Genomic DNA, 21,439 nt, shown 5'->3' with positions numbered 1-21,439 from the left:
ATGAAGCTTCCAATATTTGAACTAAGGCCTGATATCTCCCCAAATATTCTTTACAATGTAATTAAATGATTGGGAGAAATATGATAGCATGTAAGTCCACCGTTGAAAGGAACCCTAGAAATCATCTACTCAAACTCTCTCCCTAATGTATTAACCACTTCTACAATATCCCGAGTTTTCTAGTCTCTGTATTTTTCTGGGAATGGTAAACTGACACTGTCACCCATTCTATAGGCATGACATTAAAGACCAGTTGTATCATACATTAACTATATGACCACAGGAACTTACGTAAGCCCTGAGCCTCAGTTATTTTTATCTGTAGAGTGGGGATGATGTTAGAAACTCAGAGGACTAAACATGATTACAAATTCAAGGACAAGGCAGGAAATGCGAAGACCCAGACAGGTAATTAACGGAATCCCCTAAGTGTAAGGCAAAAGGAGTGACTAGGAGAGTTCATTCCCTTTTCAAAGGATAAGACTCTACTGGGCTCCTATAGATGGGAGGCCTGCCTGCAGCAATATAGGCCTAATGATATCATTAGATCTTCTTATTTTTCTAGAAATCTGGCTTTTTTTTTTTAATAAAGTAATTTCTTATAGCCCATGTGAAAGTTGCAGAAACCTTTTTTTTTTCTTTTCTTTTTTTTGGGGGGCGCACCATGCAGCATGCGGGATCTTAGTTCCCTGACCAGGAATTGAAACTGTGCCCGCTGCGGTGGAACCACACAGTCTTAACCGCTGGACAACCAGGGAAGTCCAGAAATCTGGCTTTTTAATGCGAAATTTTCTGACTATTCAATGTAACAACTAATTCAAATTTCTTTGCAACCCTAGATAGACCACTAAAAAAACATATCTGTGGGCTGGGGACACCTAAAGGCTGCCACTTTGCAGTCTCTGGGTTGAAGTAATTAGCATGCTGCCCAGCACAAGATAGCCACTGGATAAATTATGAATTCATCAGATCTGAAACCTTAGACCTCAGACCCTTGGGAGAAAGGACTTGTTTGACTGAGTGGGTAAAAGCCCAGGGAAGAGGAAACTCAGGAACCAGGATGTCAACTGGAGGCCCAGGAAAGTGGTAGAAATTGGGGGGAGGGGAAGCAAAACAGAGAACGGGTGGGAATGGACCATCTAAGAATTCTGCCTCCTTCCCAATCTGCCTTCTCAGATTCATCTTTTGCTAATACCCCCTGGCTCGCTCATACAATGGCTGATCTCTGATCCCTATGCAGATAGAACTGACGGGCGGGGAGCAGGGTAGACCCTGCAGCTGACTGGGGTCAGAAGGGCTAGCAGCTTCCTTAGCATAAGTTTACTGGGAAGAGAACAAAAAAAGCACTCAGCTGTGAGCCAAGGAGGCAACTTTCTCCCTGCTCTTATTTCCTTTGGGTTTTCCCCATCAGCAGCTCGGAACCCAGCCAAATACTTCCTCGTTGGGTTGGGGTGGGGTTGCAGCTGTCCCACTCATTTGTAAATAAGGGCCAGTCGAGCTGTTTCTTTTTCTAGCATTTGAATGAGGATGCAAAGGTCACCACGATTCCCCCTTCTCTGGCTCAATTTCTCTCTCTCTTCTCTACACGTCTTTTATTTTCCTTCCAGATGTATGTTTTCTGTCAGCAGAGATAAAGGAAAACTTTGGGGGGAATAGGGACCCCAAATACTGGCTCATCTTGCCTGGATTCCTTCTAATTGCCATGGATTGGGTTATATATCTCTCCTGTGGCAAAGATGTCATGTACAGGCTTTGGGAAATAGCACTCCAGGCTTGGATCGAGGCCACTCCTTTTTCTCTCTGGAGGATAAAGAGCGCTTCAGAGCCGAAAAGTGTTAAGGATGCTCTCATCAAACCCTCCAAGTACACAGTTGAGAACACCGAGGCCCAGAGAGGCCTAGTTGCTTATTGTTACCTAACATCAACAATACATAGTACTGGGGACTTCCCTGGTGGTCCAGTGGTTAAGACTCTGTGCTTCCAATGCAGGGGGCAGGGGTTCGAGCTCTGGTGAGGGAACTAAGATCCCATATGCTGCATGGTGCAGGCAAAAAAAAAAAAACCAATAGGAATAATACATAGTATTATATAGCTTAGATTCATGGAAGGTTTTCCTGGGCTTAGCAGTTCACATGGATTTCCTCATTGAATCTTCACAACTCAACGAGGCATTGATTTCAACTATTTCCATTTTACATACGACAAAACTGAGGTTCAGTGCTCCGAGAGACTTGCCCAAAGTTCCATATACTGGCAGAGGCAGACCCAGGGAAGACACATAAGATCCTGACTCCACTGATTCAACTCTTTCCAGAACCAGAGCTTAGTATACAGATTCTTCATGAGGATAAAAGGAAGAAAAAGAAGGATGGAGGAAGAAAGAGAGGGAGGCCTAGCTTGACATATACATTCCTGCATCGTGGTCCTTTCAGGCTATTCTTTGGAAACCGTCCAGTGTTTCCAGACACAAGTACAACCTGATAAAAGCGCTCTTTCAGCCGCAGAGGCCAAAGAGCAGTGAGATACGGAGGAGGCCGTTAGCCATCCTTACCTGTTCTCAGGGTCAGCCAAGGCCATGCTCCGAGTGACGAAGCACATCTTGAGAGGGATGCTTTTCCGGTCTCTATGGAAGGAGAAGGACTGCGATGACAGAGGATCTGAGGACCCGCCGCCTAACCGAGGGGATTCTGGCGGAGGCGTTTCCCACCCTATCTCGGATACTGGGGAGCCTTTCTTCACGTAGGGTGTGGCTTCCCGCATATACTTCACTGCAAGCAAAAAGACAACAGTAAGCACTTTTCAGTACATCAGGGCTGAATTTCTGGAAAGTCTGATGGCATTTTTGAAACTTGTATTAGATAAGCTCTTAAACAGAGACTCTTAAAATCTGAACAAGATTCAGAATTTCTATTCCTTAAATTATGTACCGACGTGGTTTTTAGAACTTGACATAAGGATAACCTGAACTTGAGAATTACTCTCAGCTTTTTTCAATTATGACAATTTCTATCTTTTCTGATTATGAGGTGCATTCTGGGAAAGAGGCTGAAAAACAAATGGGCAGAGAGTGAGAAAGCATATCTTAGGCTAAAAGACACACAGTTATTCAGTATAGATGTAGGGAATCTGGTGGCCACATTAACTATCCACGTCTCCATTATTCTGTTGAGACTCAGGGATAGGCTTTTCAATTTAATAGTATTAAGAACATATATGCAGGGACTTCCCTGGTGGCTTAGTGGTTAAGAATCGCCTGCCAATGCAGGGGACACAGGTTCGATCCCCGGTCTGGGAAGATCCCACGTGCCACACAGCAGCTACGCCCGTGCGCCACAACTACCAAGTCTGCGCTCTAGAGCCCTCAAGCCACAACTACTGAGCCCGCATGACACAACTACTGAAGCCCATGCATCTAGAGGCCATGATCCGCCACCGCAATGAGAAGCCTGCGCACCGTGATGAAGAGTAGCCCCTGCTTGCTGCAAATAGAGAAAAGCCTGTGCACAGCAATGAAGACCCAACACAGCCAAAAATAAATAAATAAAATTTAAAAAATTTTTTAAAAAAGAACATATATGCAAAGAAATACATAGAAGAACACTTATTTTGTAATGGTAAAAATCTGTGATGGCAAAAATATTACTTGTATAAGCCAAAAACTAGAAACAACCTAAATGTCCACTAAAAAGAAAGAGGACAGGTTAAATAAATTGTAAGACGTTTATACATTCATTAAAAAAAAAATGAGATAGCTATAGAGGCGTTGATGTAGAAAAACCTCTAAGATCTATTAACAGTCTAAAAAAACTTTAGAGAACAGTGCATATACTGTACTCATTTTGTGTATAAAATCATAGATATTTATCCTCGTATAGCTACAACTATTTCTGGATAGAAATCCAAGAAAATGTTAACGGTAGTTAGCTCTAGGAGTGGAACTGCAAGTCAAGACGATGGAAAAACAGACCTTTACTATTCATTTCTTACTCTTTTATACCATTCTCATGTTTAGCCATATGCATATATTACTTTATAAAATTTAAAGAAACAAAATCATTTAAAAGCTGAATGGAGCAGACTAAAATTCTGCTCTTTGATATGCTTACTAAGGTGGTATTTGCCAATTCTAAATTTAAGCATTTGGTCCTTTCAAGTGGACAGGGAAACTGGATTCTTGGAATATGCAATATAAGCTTCCATATCCTTCTCTCTGTCACTTACATGGTAAGTCCCTTAGAGGTATTTGTTATTAGAAATGGCAGTGGATTGGAATGGGTGCAAACCAGGGGGCACTTCCTCCAGATCTCTGGTGATTCAATTCCACAAACTAGTGCCTTCCCTGTGTAAGACTTGGACTCAGGTTCATGGAGACTGCAGGAATAAACAATACGTGGCTTCCATACTTAAGAGTTACAAAATCATGGCTGACTGTAGTGGGTGCTGTTGGTGTCCCGGCAGATCCTTTTCAGCAGCTAGGGCACCTATATCCTAGCTGCTGTGTGTTGGCTGAGAACAATTCTTAGCTACTCTCCTGCTCTGGAAAACTGCTCTTGGACCATCAGAAGCCGTCAAACCTGGGAGACTATAGAGCTGCTGCCCGATTCCCCAGACAGAGGCTCTGCTTCTAGGGAACCCCACCTAAGACAGTTGCATAAAACAAGTACATGAACTGTGGCATAAAGCAGAATGAGCTATAATAAGAATAAAGGACCTTGGAAGAATTCATCAGACAAATGGATCTAGGGGCTTGAGTGACAGGTTAGGTTTGCAACACTTTAATAAGCAGACCAAACATACCCACATGCATGCAATATGGATCTATATATTGGAGGACCCAAACTAAATTTCAAAACCAGCCACATGAATTTAAGACAGAGGAGATGTCATTTAGCACCAACACATATTTAAAAAGAAGACTTCAGAATTTTCACTGAATATAAGTGCAACTGGGAGAAAACAGCTCCATGGTTGCTGCAAACCTGTTAGCACAGGTTGCAGTAACAGAAGAAGAAAGGTGATTCAGGGACAGTGTATTTCAAGGAATATTGTTTATTTCTGGGCAGTGTATTTAAAGAGGAGCACAGACATACCTATAAACAAATGCAGAAAATTTAGTGGGACAGAATTAAGCTGTCTAAAAACTGGAATAAATTAATTCTCTTTTGAAGGTACTGAATTTCCATCGCTAAAATGCTTTTGCAGTAGCTAGAACTCTGCTTAGCTTTGTATATTGTAGACTTATACTTATTGATATATGGGAAATTCAAGTATCAGCTGAGATTGAAGATTCTACTTTGATTGTATTATTATCCTTCTGGCTGGAGTAGGGGGTGAGCATTGTGGAGGTGAGAATCCAGGGATGCTTCATGGAGTAGGTGGCATTTGAACTTGGCCTTAAAGGGCAGCTAGGACTTTTAAAAGTAGAGGTAAGAATAACAGTCCTTCTTTTATATAATGTACTCTGATTTATAATTTCTATCACAATTCCATAGGAAAGGAAAATTGGACCTCAGTTTGGAAGGGGGATAAAGAAGAACATTTATCATTACTCTTCATGATGTACCAAGTATGAAATCAGACACTCTTCCTTAGAACCTATGTTTCCTCTGAGAGCTTTAGATGTCATCTCTCCTTTTCACCAGTGTTGGGAAGATGGCTCAGCAAAATCCCTAAATGAGTCTTGAGATCTCTGCCACCGCCAGAAAATAAGATTCAATTTCAAGGAAATAAAGGAGACTAAGAGATTATCATCATTGCTCCTAAGCAAGATACACTAAGATCACTGAACTATTTCCATATCTATCCTGAGGAAGAACTAGCAACACCACCACAATCCTGCTTAAAGTTCCTTTGTTTAGGAGTCCTGCTTCTTTTTGATATTTGTAGGAAGTGGAGAAACTTGTTCTTGGGTATAGCAACGAGAGCAAAAGAAAATTGTCTTGGATTTGTCCAGAGGCTCACAATTTCTGGCCCAAGGGAAGCAATAAAATTGTCAGACTATCCCTTCTGAGGGATATTACAAGTAGTTTCTACAAGATTTGGCCATCAGTGATGAGCATAATTCTACTGTCAAGCGGTGCCCTCTCCAATCACCAACTGAGGCCTGAGGCTAAGTCCCCTCATTCAGACAGTAAAAGCACTGCAGCCATGTCTGGGTGTTGTAAAGCAGTGCCTCTAATAGGAAATTAAGAGTGTGTGAAAACTTTCCGTGGTTCTTTGTGCCTTAGTGTCCCGAAACTTCTACACACTGCAATCAAAATAATGAATGTGGTCTAATTCAGGGAGGGTAAGATGTTACCTAAGACTAGATTTGACAGCAATAGGTGCCCCAAATTACAGTGTATTAAATAATATAAAGGTTTGCTTTTACCGAAAGTCTAGTGTGAAAGAAAAGGGCTGCTAGGGCAACTCTGCTCCCTGAAGTTTTTAGGTCCTCAGGCTTCTGCTCCTTTCCTGCTCTACATTGCTAACCTGCCATCTAATGACCCAAGAGGGCTGCTTGGGTTCCAGCCATCGTGACCAAATTCCCATCGTTAGGAAGAAGGAAAAAGTCAAAGACACACTACCCTTCCTTCAGGGTCACTTTTCAGAAGCTGACACACTATCTACTTACAACCCATCAGCCAGAATTTAGTCACATGGCCACTTCTACATGGAAAAGAAATTTACTCTTAACTCTGGACAATTCTATGCCAACTTGGCTAAAAGTTGGTGTGAGGGGAGGCTATTACTGTGGAAGAAAAAGAGAATAGACATTAGGACACAATTCTTAGCTTTTGCCACATGGAGATATCCCTAACCGTGCCAGCTTAACACAACTAGATTTTATAAGATATAACCACAAATAAATGTATTGGAGCAATCAGTAAAAAACACGAGAACTAGGTTTCATGAACTCTGATAAGTGTTTGTTGTGTACTAACTCACTTGAACCTCACAACAACCCTAGGATACAGACATTGCAATCATTCCCATTTTACTAAAGACTGTGCAATAGAGAGAGAGACAGAGTAACTCATAAACTCACGTTAGAGTGCAGGAAAGTGGCAGACACATGAGTCAAATCGAGGCAGCCTGGCTCCAGAGTCCTTACCTTTAACCATGAAGCAATACTGTTTCTCGCACTTTTAAAAAAATTAACTGGATGAGTGTGTGTGTGTGTGTGTGTGTGTGTGTCTGTGTCTGTGTGTGTCTGTGTATTTAAGCCAACGTTTTCATGTACTGGGAGAAAACATCCAATTAAGAGGCTATTTGCCTATAACATAAGAGAGCTGGATTTTGTAAGGCTGAACTAATAAACTGGCATTTCAACAAATGCCTTTTAAGGCACTGTCATATGTATAATACAGGGTTTAACCTGGCAGATCTGAACAGCTAGTGTCTGCATAATTAGACCGCCATGTGCTTACAGACAGTAATTTCAGGCAAAGAACTGTTGAAACTGATCAAGAAGCAGCCAGGCCCAGGCTCAGGGCACCTCATAATCAGGACTAATTAATAAACCATGCCCTTTCTGGGCATCATGAATTAAAAACCATGGCTGAGCAATTAAAATTCCAATCTTCCCTTACAAAATAGGGGTAGAAGAGAAATGAGAAGTGGTCTCCAAACCAATAATGCGCCAAGTCACTTTCAATATGTTTCCAGTTTTTCATCTGAAAGATGCCCAGTTGTGAAGATTTCAAAAGAACATTCAGGAAACCCACGTTTGCAAAGGCCCCAAGTTGCCACAATTAAATCTTTGTTGAGGAGGCCAGGTGACATCTGAAAGGAAAAGCACACACAGGCTACTAATGAGGAAATGCTTTAGGCAAATCCAATCAACTCTCCTACCAGGCTGGTTTCTGAAGAACCAGCAAGTCCCTCTGTTATGTGCAAGTTTTCTTCTTAAAAATAACAACAAAACCACCAAAAAAGGGATTTCCAGATTACAGGAGGAAAAGAAATATTTCACTGCTCTAGGGGATGTGAACATGAAATGTACATTTTCTAATGTGATTAAGGGGAAAAGGCTCAGCTGGAGCCAAGAAACCTGAGTATTGGGACCTTCAGTGAAACTTGCAAATTGGGGACAAGTTGGTGACAATGGGGTTTGCTGACTCAATGAAATACGCAAGAGACTTCTCTTAATGCCATTTCCTGGGTCATCTTAGGAAAGATGCAGAGGGAGATCATCAATATTTCCACAAAGACCAAGAAATGATGAAAGAGGTAATATAAGCTTCTCAGAAACTACAGCTAATCTCTCAGGAGGCTGAGCGGTGAACTGCAAAGAGAATTGACCCTGGGAGTCAGGGACCTGGTTCCAGTTCCAGCCCTGTCGCTAACTACCTCTCCAGCCCTGGGCAAGTTATTTCACCTTCTAGACCTCATTCTCCTCACATGTCAGGGGTGGGAAATAAGGCTCCTACCCTTCAAACATTCGATGATCCCTTGGGAAATCGCTGTTAAACATTTAACATCACCGTTAAAATGTGTGCCAAATCCTGAGGCCTCAGGCAGATGTGCCTTCTGACTTTTTACCAAGCCCTATGGGCACCTGACAAATGAAAACAAACCTATGTTGAGCTTATATACTTAGGTTACTTTTTCTTTACTTTGGCACAGTGGCCTAGAAGAATCATTGTTTTCATTCACTTTCCAATATTTTTTTCACTTATATTTTGCCAGGTGGGTCCTTGAGGGTAGGATTTTCAGACATTTGAAGGATGACCAAAGGTTCGCATGAGGTCACAAGGACATTGTGGGTGAGGATGCTGAATTTTCATATGTGGAGTCAGGACTAAAATAAACTGGTTATGAATTTGCTAAGCCTCTACTTTAAAAACTAACTCAAAAATTACCCTATTTTCTACAGCAGAGTCATTTGAGGTGACCTCCTGCCTTGACTCTTCAACAAAGCAAGCTCATTGTCACCAGGGATGACAGGTGGACCCAGGGAAAGTATCCTATTCCATGAGTCCTACAACCACCCAGAAGGATGCTGATTGGTTTAGTTATCCATTAACTGAACAAACATTTAATGAGCTCCTGCTATGGGCATGGCCTTTAGTGCTGGAGTTATTTCAGTGAACAAAACAGACTGGGTGCCTGCCCTTGAGGTGCTTACATTCCAGTGCATATGAGCAGGATTGGGGTGTGTGTTTGACAATAAACAAACAGATATAGAACTCTGCTCTGAAAGAGACACCCACTAAAGGACTTGGGTCTGTCCCAATTCCTACAGAGCCATTCTGGCCCTGCCCACTTCCTATCAGTGACTACCTCTTGGTCCCCATTGTCTGCAGACCAGCCATGGAGAAATACTGTTTAATTCTCTGAACATGCCTCCGTTCTTTGCACATGTGTTTTTTCCTCTGCATGGAAAGCTTTCTGGCAAACTCCTCTTAATATCAAGTAAGTCTCAATTCAGGTAAGATTTCTTTCTTGAAGTCCTCCAGGCATGCCTCCCTTAAGCTCCAACCACGGTTTGTGGCGATCCCCACTGATATTAACAGCATCAGGACCTAAACATTATGACGACGGCTTATGCCACGCAAGGCACTGTGCTGGTTCATCTTACAAATATTTAAACACACATCACGTGCAGTTATCTGTTCACATATAGGTCTCTCTGGTGGAATCATAAGGTCCTCAAAGTTGAGTGACTACAGTAGAAGTGAAAACTCTACACTCTGGAACCACACTGCATAGTTCCAAATCTTGCCACTGCCACCTGCCAACTGTGTGAGCTTGGGACAATTTTCTCAACCTTTCGGTGGCTCCATTTCTCCATCTGTAAAGTGGGGATAAAGAGTAGTGCCGGCCTCAAAGAGTTGCTGTGAGGATTAAATGAACTAACACATATAAAGGGCTTAGAATTGAGGTCCGCACATGCTAAGTATTCATTAGTGTTAGAAAAAATAAAAAATTGATATTCTCATCTATATCCACAGCAATTAACACAAAAGTCTGGCTGTGAAACACGGAAGTTTTGAGCAAATGAAAGACAAAGTTAGTAGGATCTCCAAGATACGATTTTTCAGAGATTTGTTCTTCAGGAGAAGGAGGCTTATAACAGAAGTAGCAGAGGCCAGAGAGTATCTGTCGCTGATCCAAGGTTTCAAGACAAAGGAGTAACAGACGAGGCTCAGAAATCCTTGTCCTCTATCCTGAAGAATGAAGGTTGGCAAAAACTCTTTCTGTAAAGGGCCAGATATAAAATTTGTTGGACCTTAGGGTCTTGGTCACAACTACTTCCTTCCATTGTAGCATGAAAGACACACAGATGATATGTCAATAAATCAGCGTGGCTGCATTGCAACAGCATTTTGTTTACCCAAACAGGCAGTGGGCCTTGTCTGACAAAGGGCTTTAGAATACTAACTAGCAGCTACTGACTACTCACTATGCATCCGGCCCTACTCTAAATGTCTGAAGTATACTAGCTTATTTAAGAGCAATTCTATGAAGTAGGACTATTATAATGCCTACCTCACAAGCGAGGGGAGTGTGGCATGGAGAGCTGAAGTGACTTGCCCAAGGTCACACAGCAGCAATTGGCAGAGCCAGATCTGACCCGAGGGAGTCCGGCTCCAAAGCCGCCAGTCCGAACCCGTGTTCTTTCCTGCACTCTGGATGCTGCCTCTACACATGGCTAGATGCTTGTGCCTGAACGAATCCTGTTTGTCCAACCATGAACATTTATAAGTCATGCTTTTAAAAAGACTTTTTTGTCTGGAATGTTTTTCTTATACTCCTTTTCTTATATGAATCCAAATCTTACTCCTATAATTTGTATTCTCTGATGGTGGCTTTACTCTGCAGAGTACACAAAGCATTTAGAGCACCTTATAAACAGATAAAATATACATATTTGGCTTTACAGAAAGAAAAAGACAAGCCTGGCAAAAAGGAGGCTGGAACCACTAGTACCTTCCTCATCTGATAGCCAGTTGTTATCGGGTTCCTGGTCCACATTCTCTCAGGGCCTAAAGGAGTTAATGGATGACCTAATGTATGACAGGCATCATAGACGTTGCTTTTACTATTTTAGGTCCCTAAAGAGTTGCTGGAAGAGGGGCCTAATGCCTTAGATAACAAAATAAGGATTTAAGAGTTTCACCCAAGCCCAAACTAAATAAATGAAATATAATAGGGATAAGATGGAAAATTCTGTCATTGTGTATTCAAAATAAAAATCATTGTAACATGTAGGATAGGAGAACTGTATTATAAGCAGTTTTGTGTGTAGAAAGGTTCTAGGGATGGCCATGGTTATGACTGCATAATAAAGTAATAGGACATTAGGCTCCAATGATTCATGTATGGTGTTCAGAAGAGGATAGTTCCCCTCTTTGTCACCTTGATCAGCCCATACCTGAAGCCCTAATGGGTTAGACAATGTTCAAATGAGGGTAAAGAGGGTAATCGGCTTGTCAAAGATTCAAGAAATAAAGAAAACATAGGTTAAATGAGAGGCATTAGCTCATAGTAGTGAAGAGCATAAACTCTGGAGTCTGACTGCTGGGGTCCAACTCCTAGCTTTTCTATCACCAAGCTCTTGAGTAAATAACTTAGGTTCTTCATGTGTTATTTCTTTCACCCATCTCATAGGTATTGTGAGGATTAAATGAGTTAATATAAGTAAAAAAACTTCTAAGGAACTTGGCATAGTAAACACCATAAGGGTCAGTTACCATTATTAGAAGGTAACCTAGAAAAGTGAAGATTGATGGGGCCTAAAGAACAGAAAGCTGTGCCGAACTCACTGTGTATCTCTGCAGGGTAGAGCCACAGTCAGTGAAGACAAATTATAGACGTTACAGTTGGGTTCAATGTAAGAAAACACTGTGAAGTAGTGAGTTCGCTATTGCTAGTAACATTCAAGCAGAAACTGGATGAGCTATCTCCCACGTTGCAGAAAAGATTCTTTTACTCTGCAGAAGAACAGATTGCTTCTAAAATCCCTTCAAGCTGTCATGTTCTATGTTCTTCCTGGAATGTGGTTCATTAAGATGCAGAATCCAATGACTCCAGTACAGTGAGGGCAGGTCATGGCTGTATACCATGCGAAGTCATGCTGTACATTTCTTTGTTATTATATGCTTATTAGCTACATATTAGTTATGTGACAATGGGACAGTTAGTTACAATATCTAAATCTTAGAATTCTCATTTAGAAAATGAGGAAAACAGTGTCTTCTTTAGAGAGACAATAAAATGAACTAGTTTAATAAATGGGCTCTAGAGTCACAGAATCTGGGTTCGAACCCCAAATCTTCTACTTTACAAGCTGGGCTTCTTTGAGCAAGGTATGTAACCTCTCTGAACCTCAGTTACCTCACCTGATAATAATACGACCTATCTTGTAGAACTGTCATGAGGGTTAAATAATTTTTAAAATGTATGCAAAGCCATTAGAACAGTGCCTGGCACATCCTTGGCACTCACATATAACTATTGCTATTATGTTGCTGTTACTGTTGTTAGGAAATTTAAATGAGAACATGTATTGCAAGAATACCGATCTCTTTTCTAACTCTAGGAACTGTCAAAATCAGCAGTGCATAAAGTATCATTTCATTCATGCATTTACTGCACATAAATTAAATCTGGGGTTTGCTACAGCATACAATTCAATACACACACACAATTGGACTGAAGCGTATTCATTAGGTATTAATAAGTACTTGAGAGAATATGGATTAACAATGTCTACAGACTTGATCCTCCAACAATTTGCCAGTAAGCTCTTCACCATCGCAAATAATCATAGTTTCTCTTCCTTCAGAAAATACAGTAACTGTTTTAACAGCTATACCCTAACATCTGAAGACAGGAAATGAGTAATGGGCAGAAAGGATGTCTGAATGCTCAAGCCCTAATATTGTTCTTACTCTTTCCTAGACAGAAGATCATGTGTGAATAGGACTTTACGTCAAAAGGCAGGAAGTCCTGCTCTCACTTCCTCCTGACAGGTATCTCTGGAAAATAAACTTCTATTATTCCAGATGTAGCTTGGTAATAACATCCTGCAAATCAGACTTGGGGCTCAGTAAACTTGCAGTTACTTTTCAGTGGCAGAAGCCCAGAGTCATCAAGCTTTTCCGAAAGAAACCACATTAAGTAAACAAAGTATCACGACCAACGGCAGACTCAGGCCGTGTCTGAGATTTTTTATTCACCCTAACCTGGATATGCTGCAGACCTAAAGCGACTGTAGAAGCATCCGAGAGTAAAGGAGATGGGGGTGCGGGCTTTGAAACATTAGGGTCCATTAAACTGGACGATGTTATGAATACCTGCCATTTTCAACAGGCTTTACCGTTTAAAACACTTCTAAGGGCACAATCTCATTTCATACTTATTGTCATCCCCGCTGAACCGTGCACGATCTCCAAGTCCTGTAAGAATCTGGCTGTGCATTTATTTGCTTGAGATTTCCATGGCCCAGGAGGCAAGAGCCTAACAACTTTCCCCACCAAATTCTACCCCCTCCCAAGCACACATACGTGCACACAGACACATCTTGCTCAACAGAACTAATGCCTATTGGTCACACCTGATGCACTGGATTTTGTCCCATAGGCCAAACTTAGCTTGACCTTGCTTACGAGTCTTTTGGGAGAGGAGTTGCCAAGAACTACAAGAACCGATCAGGATGGCAGAGGAGAGGCCTAAGCAAGCTTCTTGGATCTAAATGCCAGATCCAGGAGACTAAAACCTCGCAAGTTTTCCCTCTAAGCCTCCAGAAGCTTCTCTTGACCCTGAGCAGCCAAGATAGAAGGGCTTGTTTTGTTGTTTGGTTTGTTTTTTAAGGAGGCAAGGAAGGAGTGATGGTAAGCATCAGAAAAGAGATACAACTCTTTGTAATAAATAGACCCATAGGAAAATTTAACAATAAAAAAGGTGGACAAATTGGGGTTCAGAGGGCTTAATTATCTTACCTCAAGGAAGAAGCAGACCTGGAATCTGGTCTTTTATGTTCTAAATCTAATATCTAATCGAATAAATCTAATAACCCCAGCTGTAGCAATGCAAATGGTCCAAGTGACATGGAGACATAGGCTAGGTTATTGTGACTAATAACTAATGAGTTGCTACTGGTGCTGGAAAAACCTGTGGATATTGGGAGGATTAAATTAATAAACATATTCTGTAAAGATGATATCAGAATTCAAATTGTCAAACTATTCCACATCACAAGGGAAAGATCTAAAAGCAGCAAAGGAAAGACTGAAAAAATAGAGCCTCCTGGCATGTTTGATGAAATAAAAAGAGGTAACAGAAAACCAGTATTATAAATAAATAGAAGGGGAAATAACTACAGACACGAGAGAGACTAAAAAGATAATAAAATAAAACTTCGGACATATTTAGGATAATGAATTTGAAGACTTAAATGAAATGCACAAATTCCTGGGGCAGGGGGCGGGGGGGATCCTTACTAAAACTAAGTAGCAATAGGAAGCATGGCTAGTCCTATAACTCTTAAAGGAATAGAAACACTGGTCAATATTCTTCCCACAAAGAAAAGAGAACCAGAGTTTATTAGTGAATTCTGTCAAATTTTCAAAGAATAGATGATTCAAATCTTAATCAAATTATTTCAGAAAACAAAGAAAGAGCCTCCCCAATTTATTCTATGAAGCTAATATAACAAAACCAGACAAGAAAAATTTCAGAAAGGAAAACTGCCAACCCATTTCATTCATAAATTAAAGCAAAAATAGTAAACAAAGTATCAGCAAACCAAGCCAAATAGTATATTAGAAGACAGTACAAATTTGGATTATTTGGAGGCGAGATCAGTTAAATATAAGAAAATGTATAAATGTCATTCAGTATGTTAACAGAAGAAAAGGAGAAAAACATACGATTACTTCAATCAGAAAAATCATTTTATAATATAAACCAGCAAGCAGTTTTAATGAAACAAAAAAGCCCTTTGTAAACCAGAAATAGAAGGTAGTAGCTTCCTTAACTTGATAAAACAAAACACACACACACACACACACACACACACACACACACACACACGTAAAAACAAAAGAGAAAAAAAAAAAAACACTTGACATCAAACATTCTAAATGAGGAAATGCTGAAAGCATCTCCTTGAAAATCAGAACCAAAATAATGATACCCATTATTACCACTCTATTCAGTATAATACTTGAGGCCCTAGGCAATGTTAAAGGACGAGAAGCAATTAAAAGTATAGGATTGAAAGGTTTAAAAAAAATGAATGAATAAGTGAGGGAGTGAAGAAAGAAAGAAAGGAAAAAAGGAAAAAGATGTAAGGTAAAGTACTTAGAGCTCATTATACCTGGATTTCCATCCTGGCCGGGGTCCTAATTTTCTGTGTGGTCATTAGCAATCATTTAACCTCCAATGTTCTTAAGCTTCCTTATCTATAAAATCCAAGCTTTCAAATACCTTGGTTAATTAAGTAGACAGTGATGCCATTAAAAAGAACAGAAAATATGTGAAGAAGTACAGATTTGGGACATGAGAGTAAACTATTTCGGTTTTGAAGATGTAAGGTTTGAGATGTAGACAGACCATCCATGAAGACAGAGATCAAAAGGCAGTAGAACTGTGAGTCTGAAGCTTTGGGAAGTGGTGAGAGCTTCATCTCAATCCCAGGGGGAAGAGGGAATATAACAGTCATAATGGTTAACACTTATTGAGTGCTGACTAAAGGTCTAGAATTTTACATAGCTTACGTCTTTTAATTCTCACAACAACCTTGAAAGATAGGTACTCTTATTACTCACAGTTTACTGATGAAGACACAGAAGTCAATAAATTACTCTAAGGCCTCACAGCCTCAAAGTCATGGTGTTTCACTCAAGCCTGGATCTAACTGCAAAGTCCTTCCTCTTCCCCACTGTGCTGTGCTAAGCTGCCTTTTGAAATCCAAACTAATGTAGAATCTACTCTCCTGAATGAGCTCTGAGATCTCGAGCAAGTTGCTAAACCTCTCTAAGCCTGAGATTTCTCCTCTTCAAAATGAAGAAAATAATACTAATCACATGGGGCTGTTGTGTGTATTAAACCAGATACTATATGTATAGTGTCTGTTATTTTAAAAGGCGCACGTAGCTCCCTTTATCCTTTCCAACCAAGGCAAACTCCCAGAGACAGACATAGAGAACTAGAACACTAGGACAGAGGGAGCTGGCAGGTGTGTATCATCCTAGAGTCATTTTAGGGATTCCAACCTTAGTGATATTTTCTTATGTTCCAAGTAATCCACATCTCCACCACCGCCCCCTGCCCCATCTTCTTTGCAGACAGCTAAGGGCCAAGCAAAGGGCAAATGTAAAGATCAAAGCTTAAGAAGGAAGTAGCTGTTGAAATGAACAGATGACTTAAACTCTTCCTCCTGTTCTAAAACACTATCTATGTTCCATGATCTAATCTGGGAGCAGGAAAGAAGAAGGAGGAGGTTGTGGGTGTTATGAAGGGAAAGCTCAAACTAAACAACAGGAAAATGATTGGGTTATTCAAGAACCAATATAGTTTAGGTAAAAGATTACAGATTTGAGAGTCAGTCCAATCTGGCTTATGCTACTGATTCCTCCACAAATGGCTATATGGAACATTTCCTGACCTCCCTAAGCCTTAGTATCTGCACCTCTTAAATGAGGCTAATACATGTAAGTCATATATTTACTATAAATCTTCAATTAGATCATGTTTAGCACATATTCAGAACACCCTGAAGAGACAGCTGGTCGACCTTGAAGGGCTATTTCCTGCACTTAGAGAAGAATGCAAACCGAAAATCCTTTTGGCTTGTGCTAGGGACAAACCATTACTTGTGGTGAAACATTGGAACCAGGTGTTCATTGGCAGAGGCTAAAACCAGAGTTTTAACAAGCCCGGGACAAGCAGCCTGAAAAATATCTCAAATCAATTTTGTGGTTCGTAACATTACTTATAGGCAGTACTAATATGATGATATGGTTAACTGACTCTACGTATGAAACTCAACAGTTTTCTACAGGCTGAAAGAGTACTTGGACTATCTTAATGTAAATAACATCTATAAATATTGCAGAGTTTTAAACAAATCATTTAAAAAAATCTTTATATACTCTAAATTTTGTTACCCCAAGGCAAAATCTCCCCCAAATCCCTCTGAGGCAAGGTCCTACAAGCTCCACCTCACCAGCTGAAGGGTTGCAAAATGGAAAATCCTGGTTGTGAATTATAGACTAGACATTCTTATTGTCTATCGTCCTGGGTATCCAGGCTTCGCTCCATGCAAACATGCCATGGAAACAAAAGTTGCAGATGTTGTCAGGCATCTTGAACCAGAAAGTTTAAAATATTTCTTCATGAAAAAAAATATATAAGTGCTTTATTTCCTATCAAGCTCCAAACTTTTCACTCCTTTTTTGTTCAACAGATAGTGCTTATCTAAAATATATTACCTTGTTGGACAAGCCTAGAAGTCATGCAGGATTTGTGACCTGAGCCAGCTAAAGAGGGCTCTGATATATAATAATCAAACATTTACAGTCTAATATGCTATCTATAATAATAGAAGTGAAGCTGGAAAAACAAACTTCACCATCAAAGCCGTATATTCTGGGCTTCCCTGGTGACGCAGTGGTTGAGAGTCCGCCTGCCGAGGCAGGGACACGGGTTCGTGCCCCGGTCCGGGAAGATCCCATATGCCGCGGAGCGGCTGGGCCTGTGAGCCATGGCCGCTGAGCCTGCGTGTCCGGAGCCTGTGCTCTGCAACGGGAGAGGCCACAACAGTGAGAGGCCCGCGTATTGGAAAAAAAAAAAAAAAAAAAAAAGCCATATATTCTGTTTATCATGTCTCAAAAAGTCTTCTTTTTTTAAAAATCCTTGAGTAATACTCAAACACTTTTTAAATGGAATATCCTGCTTTAAGAAAGTCTACCTACATTAAACTATGTAATATACTAATTACTTCCAAAAGATGGTCCCTTCCAGTTCTACAGTCATTTACAAACATTAAGCCATTTCAGTGAATCATTCCCAGAGTTCATGGAATCATAGATTTATAAGTGAATTGTACTCAGAATGAATTTTCTTCCAGAACTTGGAAAAATACATGACATTATACACACCGCATATGAAGTACATATAGTAATAAATTGTTCGACAATGCCTGTTGCCAAAACAAGGAAGTCAAGGAGAGAAGTACTGGAACTACTGACTCTTAGCTTTACATGCATTTCTTTAATATGATGATAAGTTAACTATGTAGCCACTTGGACAGGTATAGGAGAGACAAAGATTTCACATTATAATACATATAGGTAAATACTACAGTATAGTACAGTAAACCTGTGAATAACACAAGGGCATTTATTCCTCCTTTAACCAAAATTGTGACTAATAATAGCAAACATTCATTGATAATTCATAGACACCTATGGACTGTCTATGAATGGCTATATTTATGCGTCATAGCAACCCATTTTACATATGAAGAAGATGAAGCTCAGACAGGTTTACCTGCCCAACGTCACATGCATAGTCAGTTGCAGAGTGAGAATTTTGATTCCAGCACTAGCTATTAACCATTACACATGCTGTGAATCTGTGATGCTGGCCCCCTTCTCTTTGCTCATTCCAGTACCCACTCATGTGCTTTTGGAAAGCCATCTCTATTCCCAGGAAGAAAAGTTCTGAAAACTCACTGACCTCATAGTGGAGTCATGTAAATATGACCATTCTTGGAAATTGTTTTAGAGTGGAAAAACCTGGACTTATGAGTTACGTCATCTGGGTTGAGGCACAGTTCTCTCCACAGCTACATGACAATGGACAACTCATTTGGTCTTTCTAAAACTCAGGCTCCTCATGTATATATACTAATAGAAATCATAATTTTTAAAATTTAGGTGTAATTCACATAAAGTAAAGGGCTCAGATCTTAAACACATCATTCAGTCAGATTAGAAGAGTGCATAAGACGACACAGAACATTTCCATCCTCCTAGAAATTTCCCCCATGCTCTTTTTCAGTCAACCCTCCCTACTGCCCACTCCTAAAGCAACCTGATTTGCTTATTCTAGAATTGTCTATAAATAGAATCATACAGTATGTATATGTGTGTCTCTGGCTTCTTTGACTCAGCGTAATATTCTTGAGATTCACCCATGTTGTAGTGTGTGATAATAGTTCATGCCCAATAATAACAATTTGACAGAAGCATTAAAATAATGTACATTATTACCTATTAAAGGCTCTACCAAAAAACAGTTATTATTATTCAATAGAGGAAACCCAGGAACATGAGCGTGCTAGAGCCAAGAGGAGAATATCTAAACCTATCACAGGTTGGAGTATATTTAGAGAAAGGAGTTCATTATTAGCATCTCTCATATCGCATTCTTTGTATGTTTAAGGACGTCCCACGTCAGAAACACATATATTTGGAGTTTGGGTTGGAACTGGATTGAATTTAGCCTTCCAGAGGAGAAATTAATTTTTTGCTATGCAGATATGCCAAGAGTATCTTCCCAGTGTATTTCTGAAACATTCCCTTTTGCCTACCACAGAGATAGCGGCCGACCTAAATCAGAAGATTACATTTGAGAGACCAGCATGTGAAAAGCCATCCATAACGCTCGCCTTCAGCAAAAGCCAAAGCTTATGCTGTCAGTTCTGGCCAGCTGTGTAATTCAATTTTTCCAAGGGAACTGGAGCCTGGCCCGCATAAGTATGACACCAATACTGCATTTCACAGAAGGCGATTTGGCCACAATAAATAGATACACACTAGAAAGAAACAGAATCATTGAGATGGATATTTTAAGTCCTTTCTGGCAGAGACATTCTTCACTAAAAGCATGGTCTTCAATCTAAATAGGAAGCAGATACTATTCCCAAAGAGTTTTTCCAAGAATCAGTCTTAGAGGATGAGGTGTCGGTATAAATTCCAAACCCTCACGCAAAAAGTTCAGAAGCCTCTGTTAAGTGAACTAACAGAAGAGTTTTAGAAATGACCCCTTGTTCAGGCGGCAACTTGGGCAAGAATGATGCCCTACAGGGAAGCAACAAGATACACAAAATTTATTAAAATACCAAGTCACATTTGGAGCGAGGTGTAGAAGAAAATCTCCTCAAAGTTACTGCAAGCCTGTGGGTTTAAGTTTCTCTCCTGCAGAAACAAAATCTGCTCTTACATTCAACCCAAGCCACCTCTGATATTTATTGCATTTGCTGAATGCTGAAAGGATCTGAAATGTTAAACCTCTTGATCTGTCAGCACTCTGGGATTTCTGTGAAAAGATGAGCTACATAATAGCACAAACTGGAGGAATTTCACGTACCCAAAAGACGTAAATCCCCATCACAGTGGAATTCTCTTTCAATACACAACTCTAGGAGTCGTAAAAAAATAGATCCAACCTTTATCTTGTAATTTTCTCTTCTTTTCATTTTTCCTCGACATGCATAGCTCCATTTCCTTTAATAAGTAAAGTACATTCAAGGTCATTCATTCTCAACTTAAGCCACTCACTTCTCCAAAACAAGTTTAGATTGAACGCATGAAAGTCAAAGCCTGTGTTTGGTCTCCTTAAGCTCACAATATCCTTAGGAGAGGAACAGGGAATTTGGTTCATTATCGTGTTAATGAAGGATAAGTTGCTGATATTTAAGTGAGGTTTACAGTGTATACCTACCCAATGCTCAGGTTTCCTGATTCTCATCAAAATGTGAGGCTGGCAGTATTCAACAGAGTCCAGAAAACAACAGCAAACAAGCCTGCATCACATGAGCTGTGCATGGGGGGGGGGGGGGGGGGAGTAGTTTAAAAGAGAAAAGAATAGAGTTGGGTTGTATGATTTAAAGATGTCCCCTTTAAAGAAGTGATAAACAAAAGAAGATGCCTAGAAGTATGATAAGCAAAGAAGATGGATAGGACTTGAGTACATTTCTATGCAAGATTTCAAGTGATGTCAAGTACTGAGACCAACTACTTGGCAGAGACCAGAGGGTCCCATTACCAGAGGTTGAAATAACAAGTAAGAGAGGTGGCATTCTCCTTTCTTGTTTCTCTCCTCCTCGTTTCACATTTATTAAGCACTCCCTGTATTCATGATATCATCCTGCTTGCAAGGCAGTGGGGGAAACATTTTGAGAAACTAACCAGAGTCTGGACTAATCAAAAAGCCAAATCTCTAACTCATCAAGGGACTAGGGTTTCTGAGAAAGCAACGAAGAGAACTAGCTGACATCAATATATGATGGTCCCATTTACCTTGGGAAATTCCTTCTGATTTAATCCAGGTACATTTCCTCAGTCCTGGTAGAACCCCAGGAATCCTCTTCTCAGTGAGCCACAGTGAGTGATTTAAATCATCTTCTCTCTGACCAGATTCTGGGCTCCTTCATAGATGAAAAAATTTAAGTCTTTCTTCTGGCTATTTTAGGGCTGAGTTGGTACCGAACAAATGTTTT

At 40.3% G+C, this 21,439-nt stretch overlaps 1 protein-coding gene across 4 annotated transcripts in view; it reads right to left on the bottom strand.

Moving 5' to 3' along the window:
• SNTB1 (syntrophin beta 1) overlaps positions 1-21,439 on the bottom strand; it is a 228,219-nt gene that overhangs the window by 127,074 nt on the left and 79,706 nt on the right. For 3 of the 4 annotated variants that reach the window (XM_079902141.1, XM_079902142.1, XM_079902140.1), the window contains exon 3: positions 2,552-2,768. In XM_079902141.1, coding sequence (XP_079758267.1) covers positions 2,552-2,768 — 217 coding nt within the window. Of the gene's footprint in view, positions 1-2,551; positions 2,769-17,563; positions 18,406-21,439 lie in introns of those variants that run through there. The other variant, XM_079902143.1, reaches the window with a different exon arrangement.

This window comes from Stenella coeruleoalba, assembly GCF_951394435.1.
Source record: "Stenella coeruleoalba genome assembly, chromosome: 17".
Classification (NCBI taxonomy): domain Eukaryota; kingdom Metazoa; phylum Chordata; class Mammalia; order Artiodactyla; family Delphinidae; genus Stenella; species Stenella coeruleoalba.
Note: the sequence above shows the minus strand (reverse complement) of the source record. Positions and strands in the feature narration are given on the sequence as shown.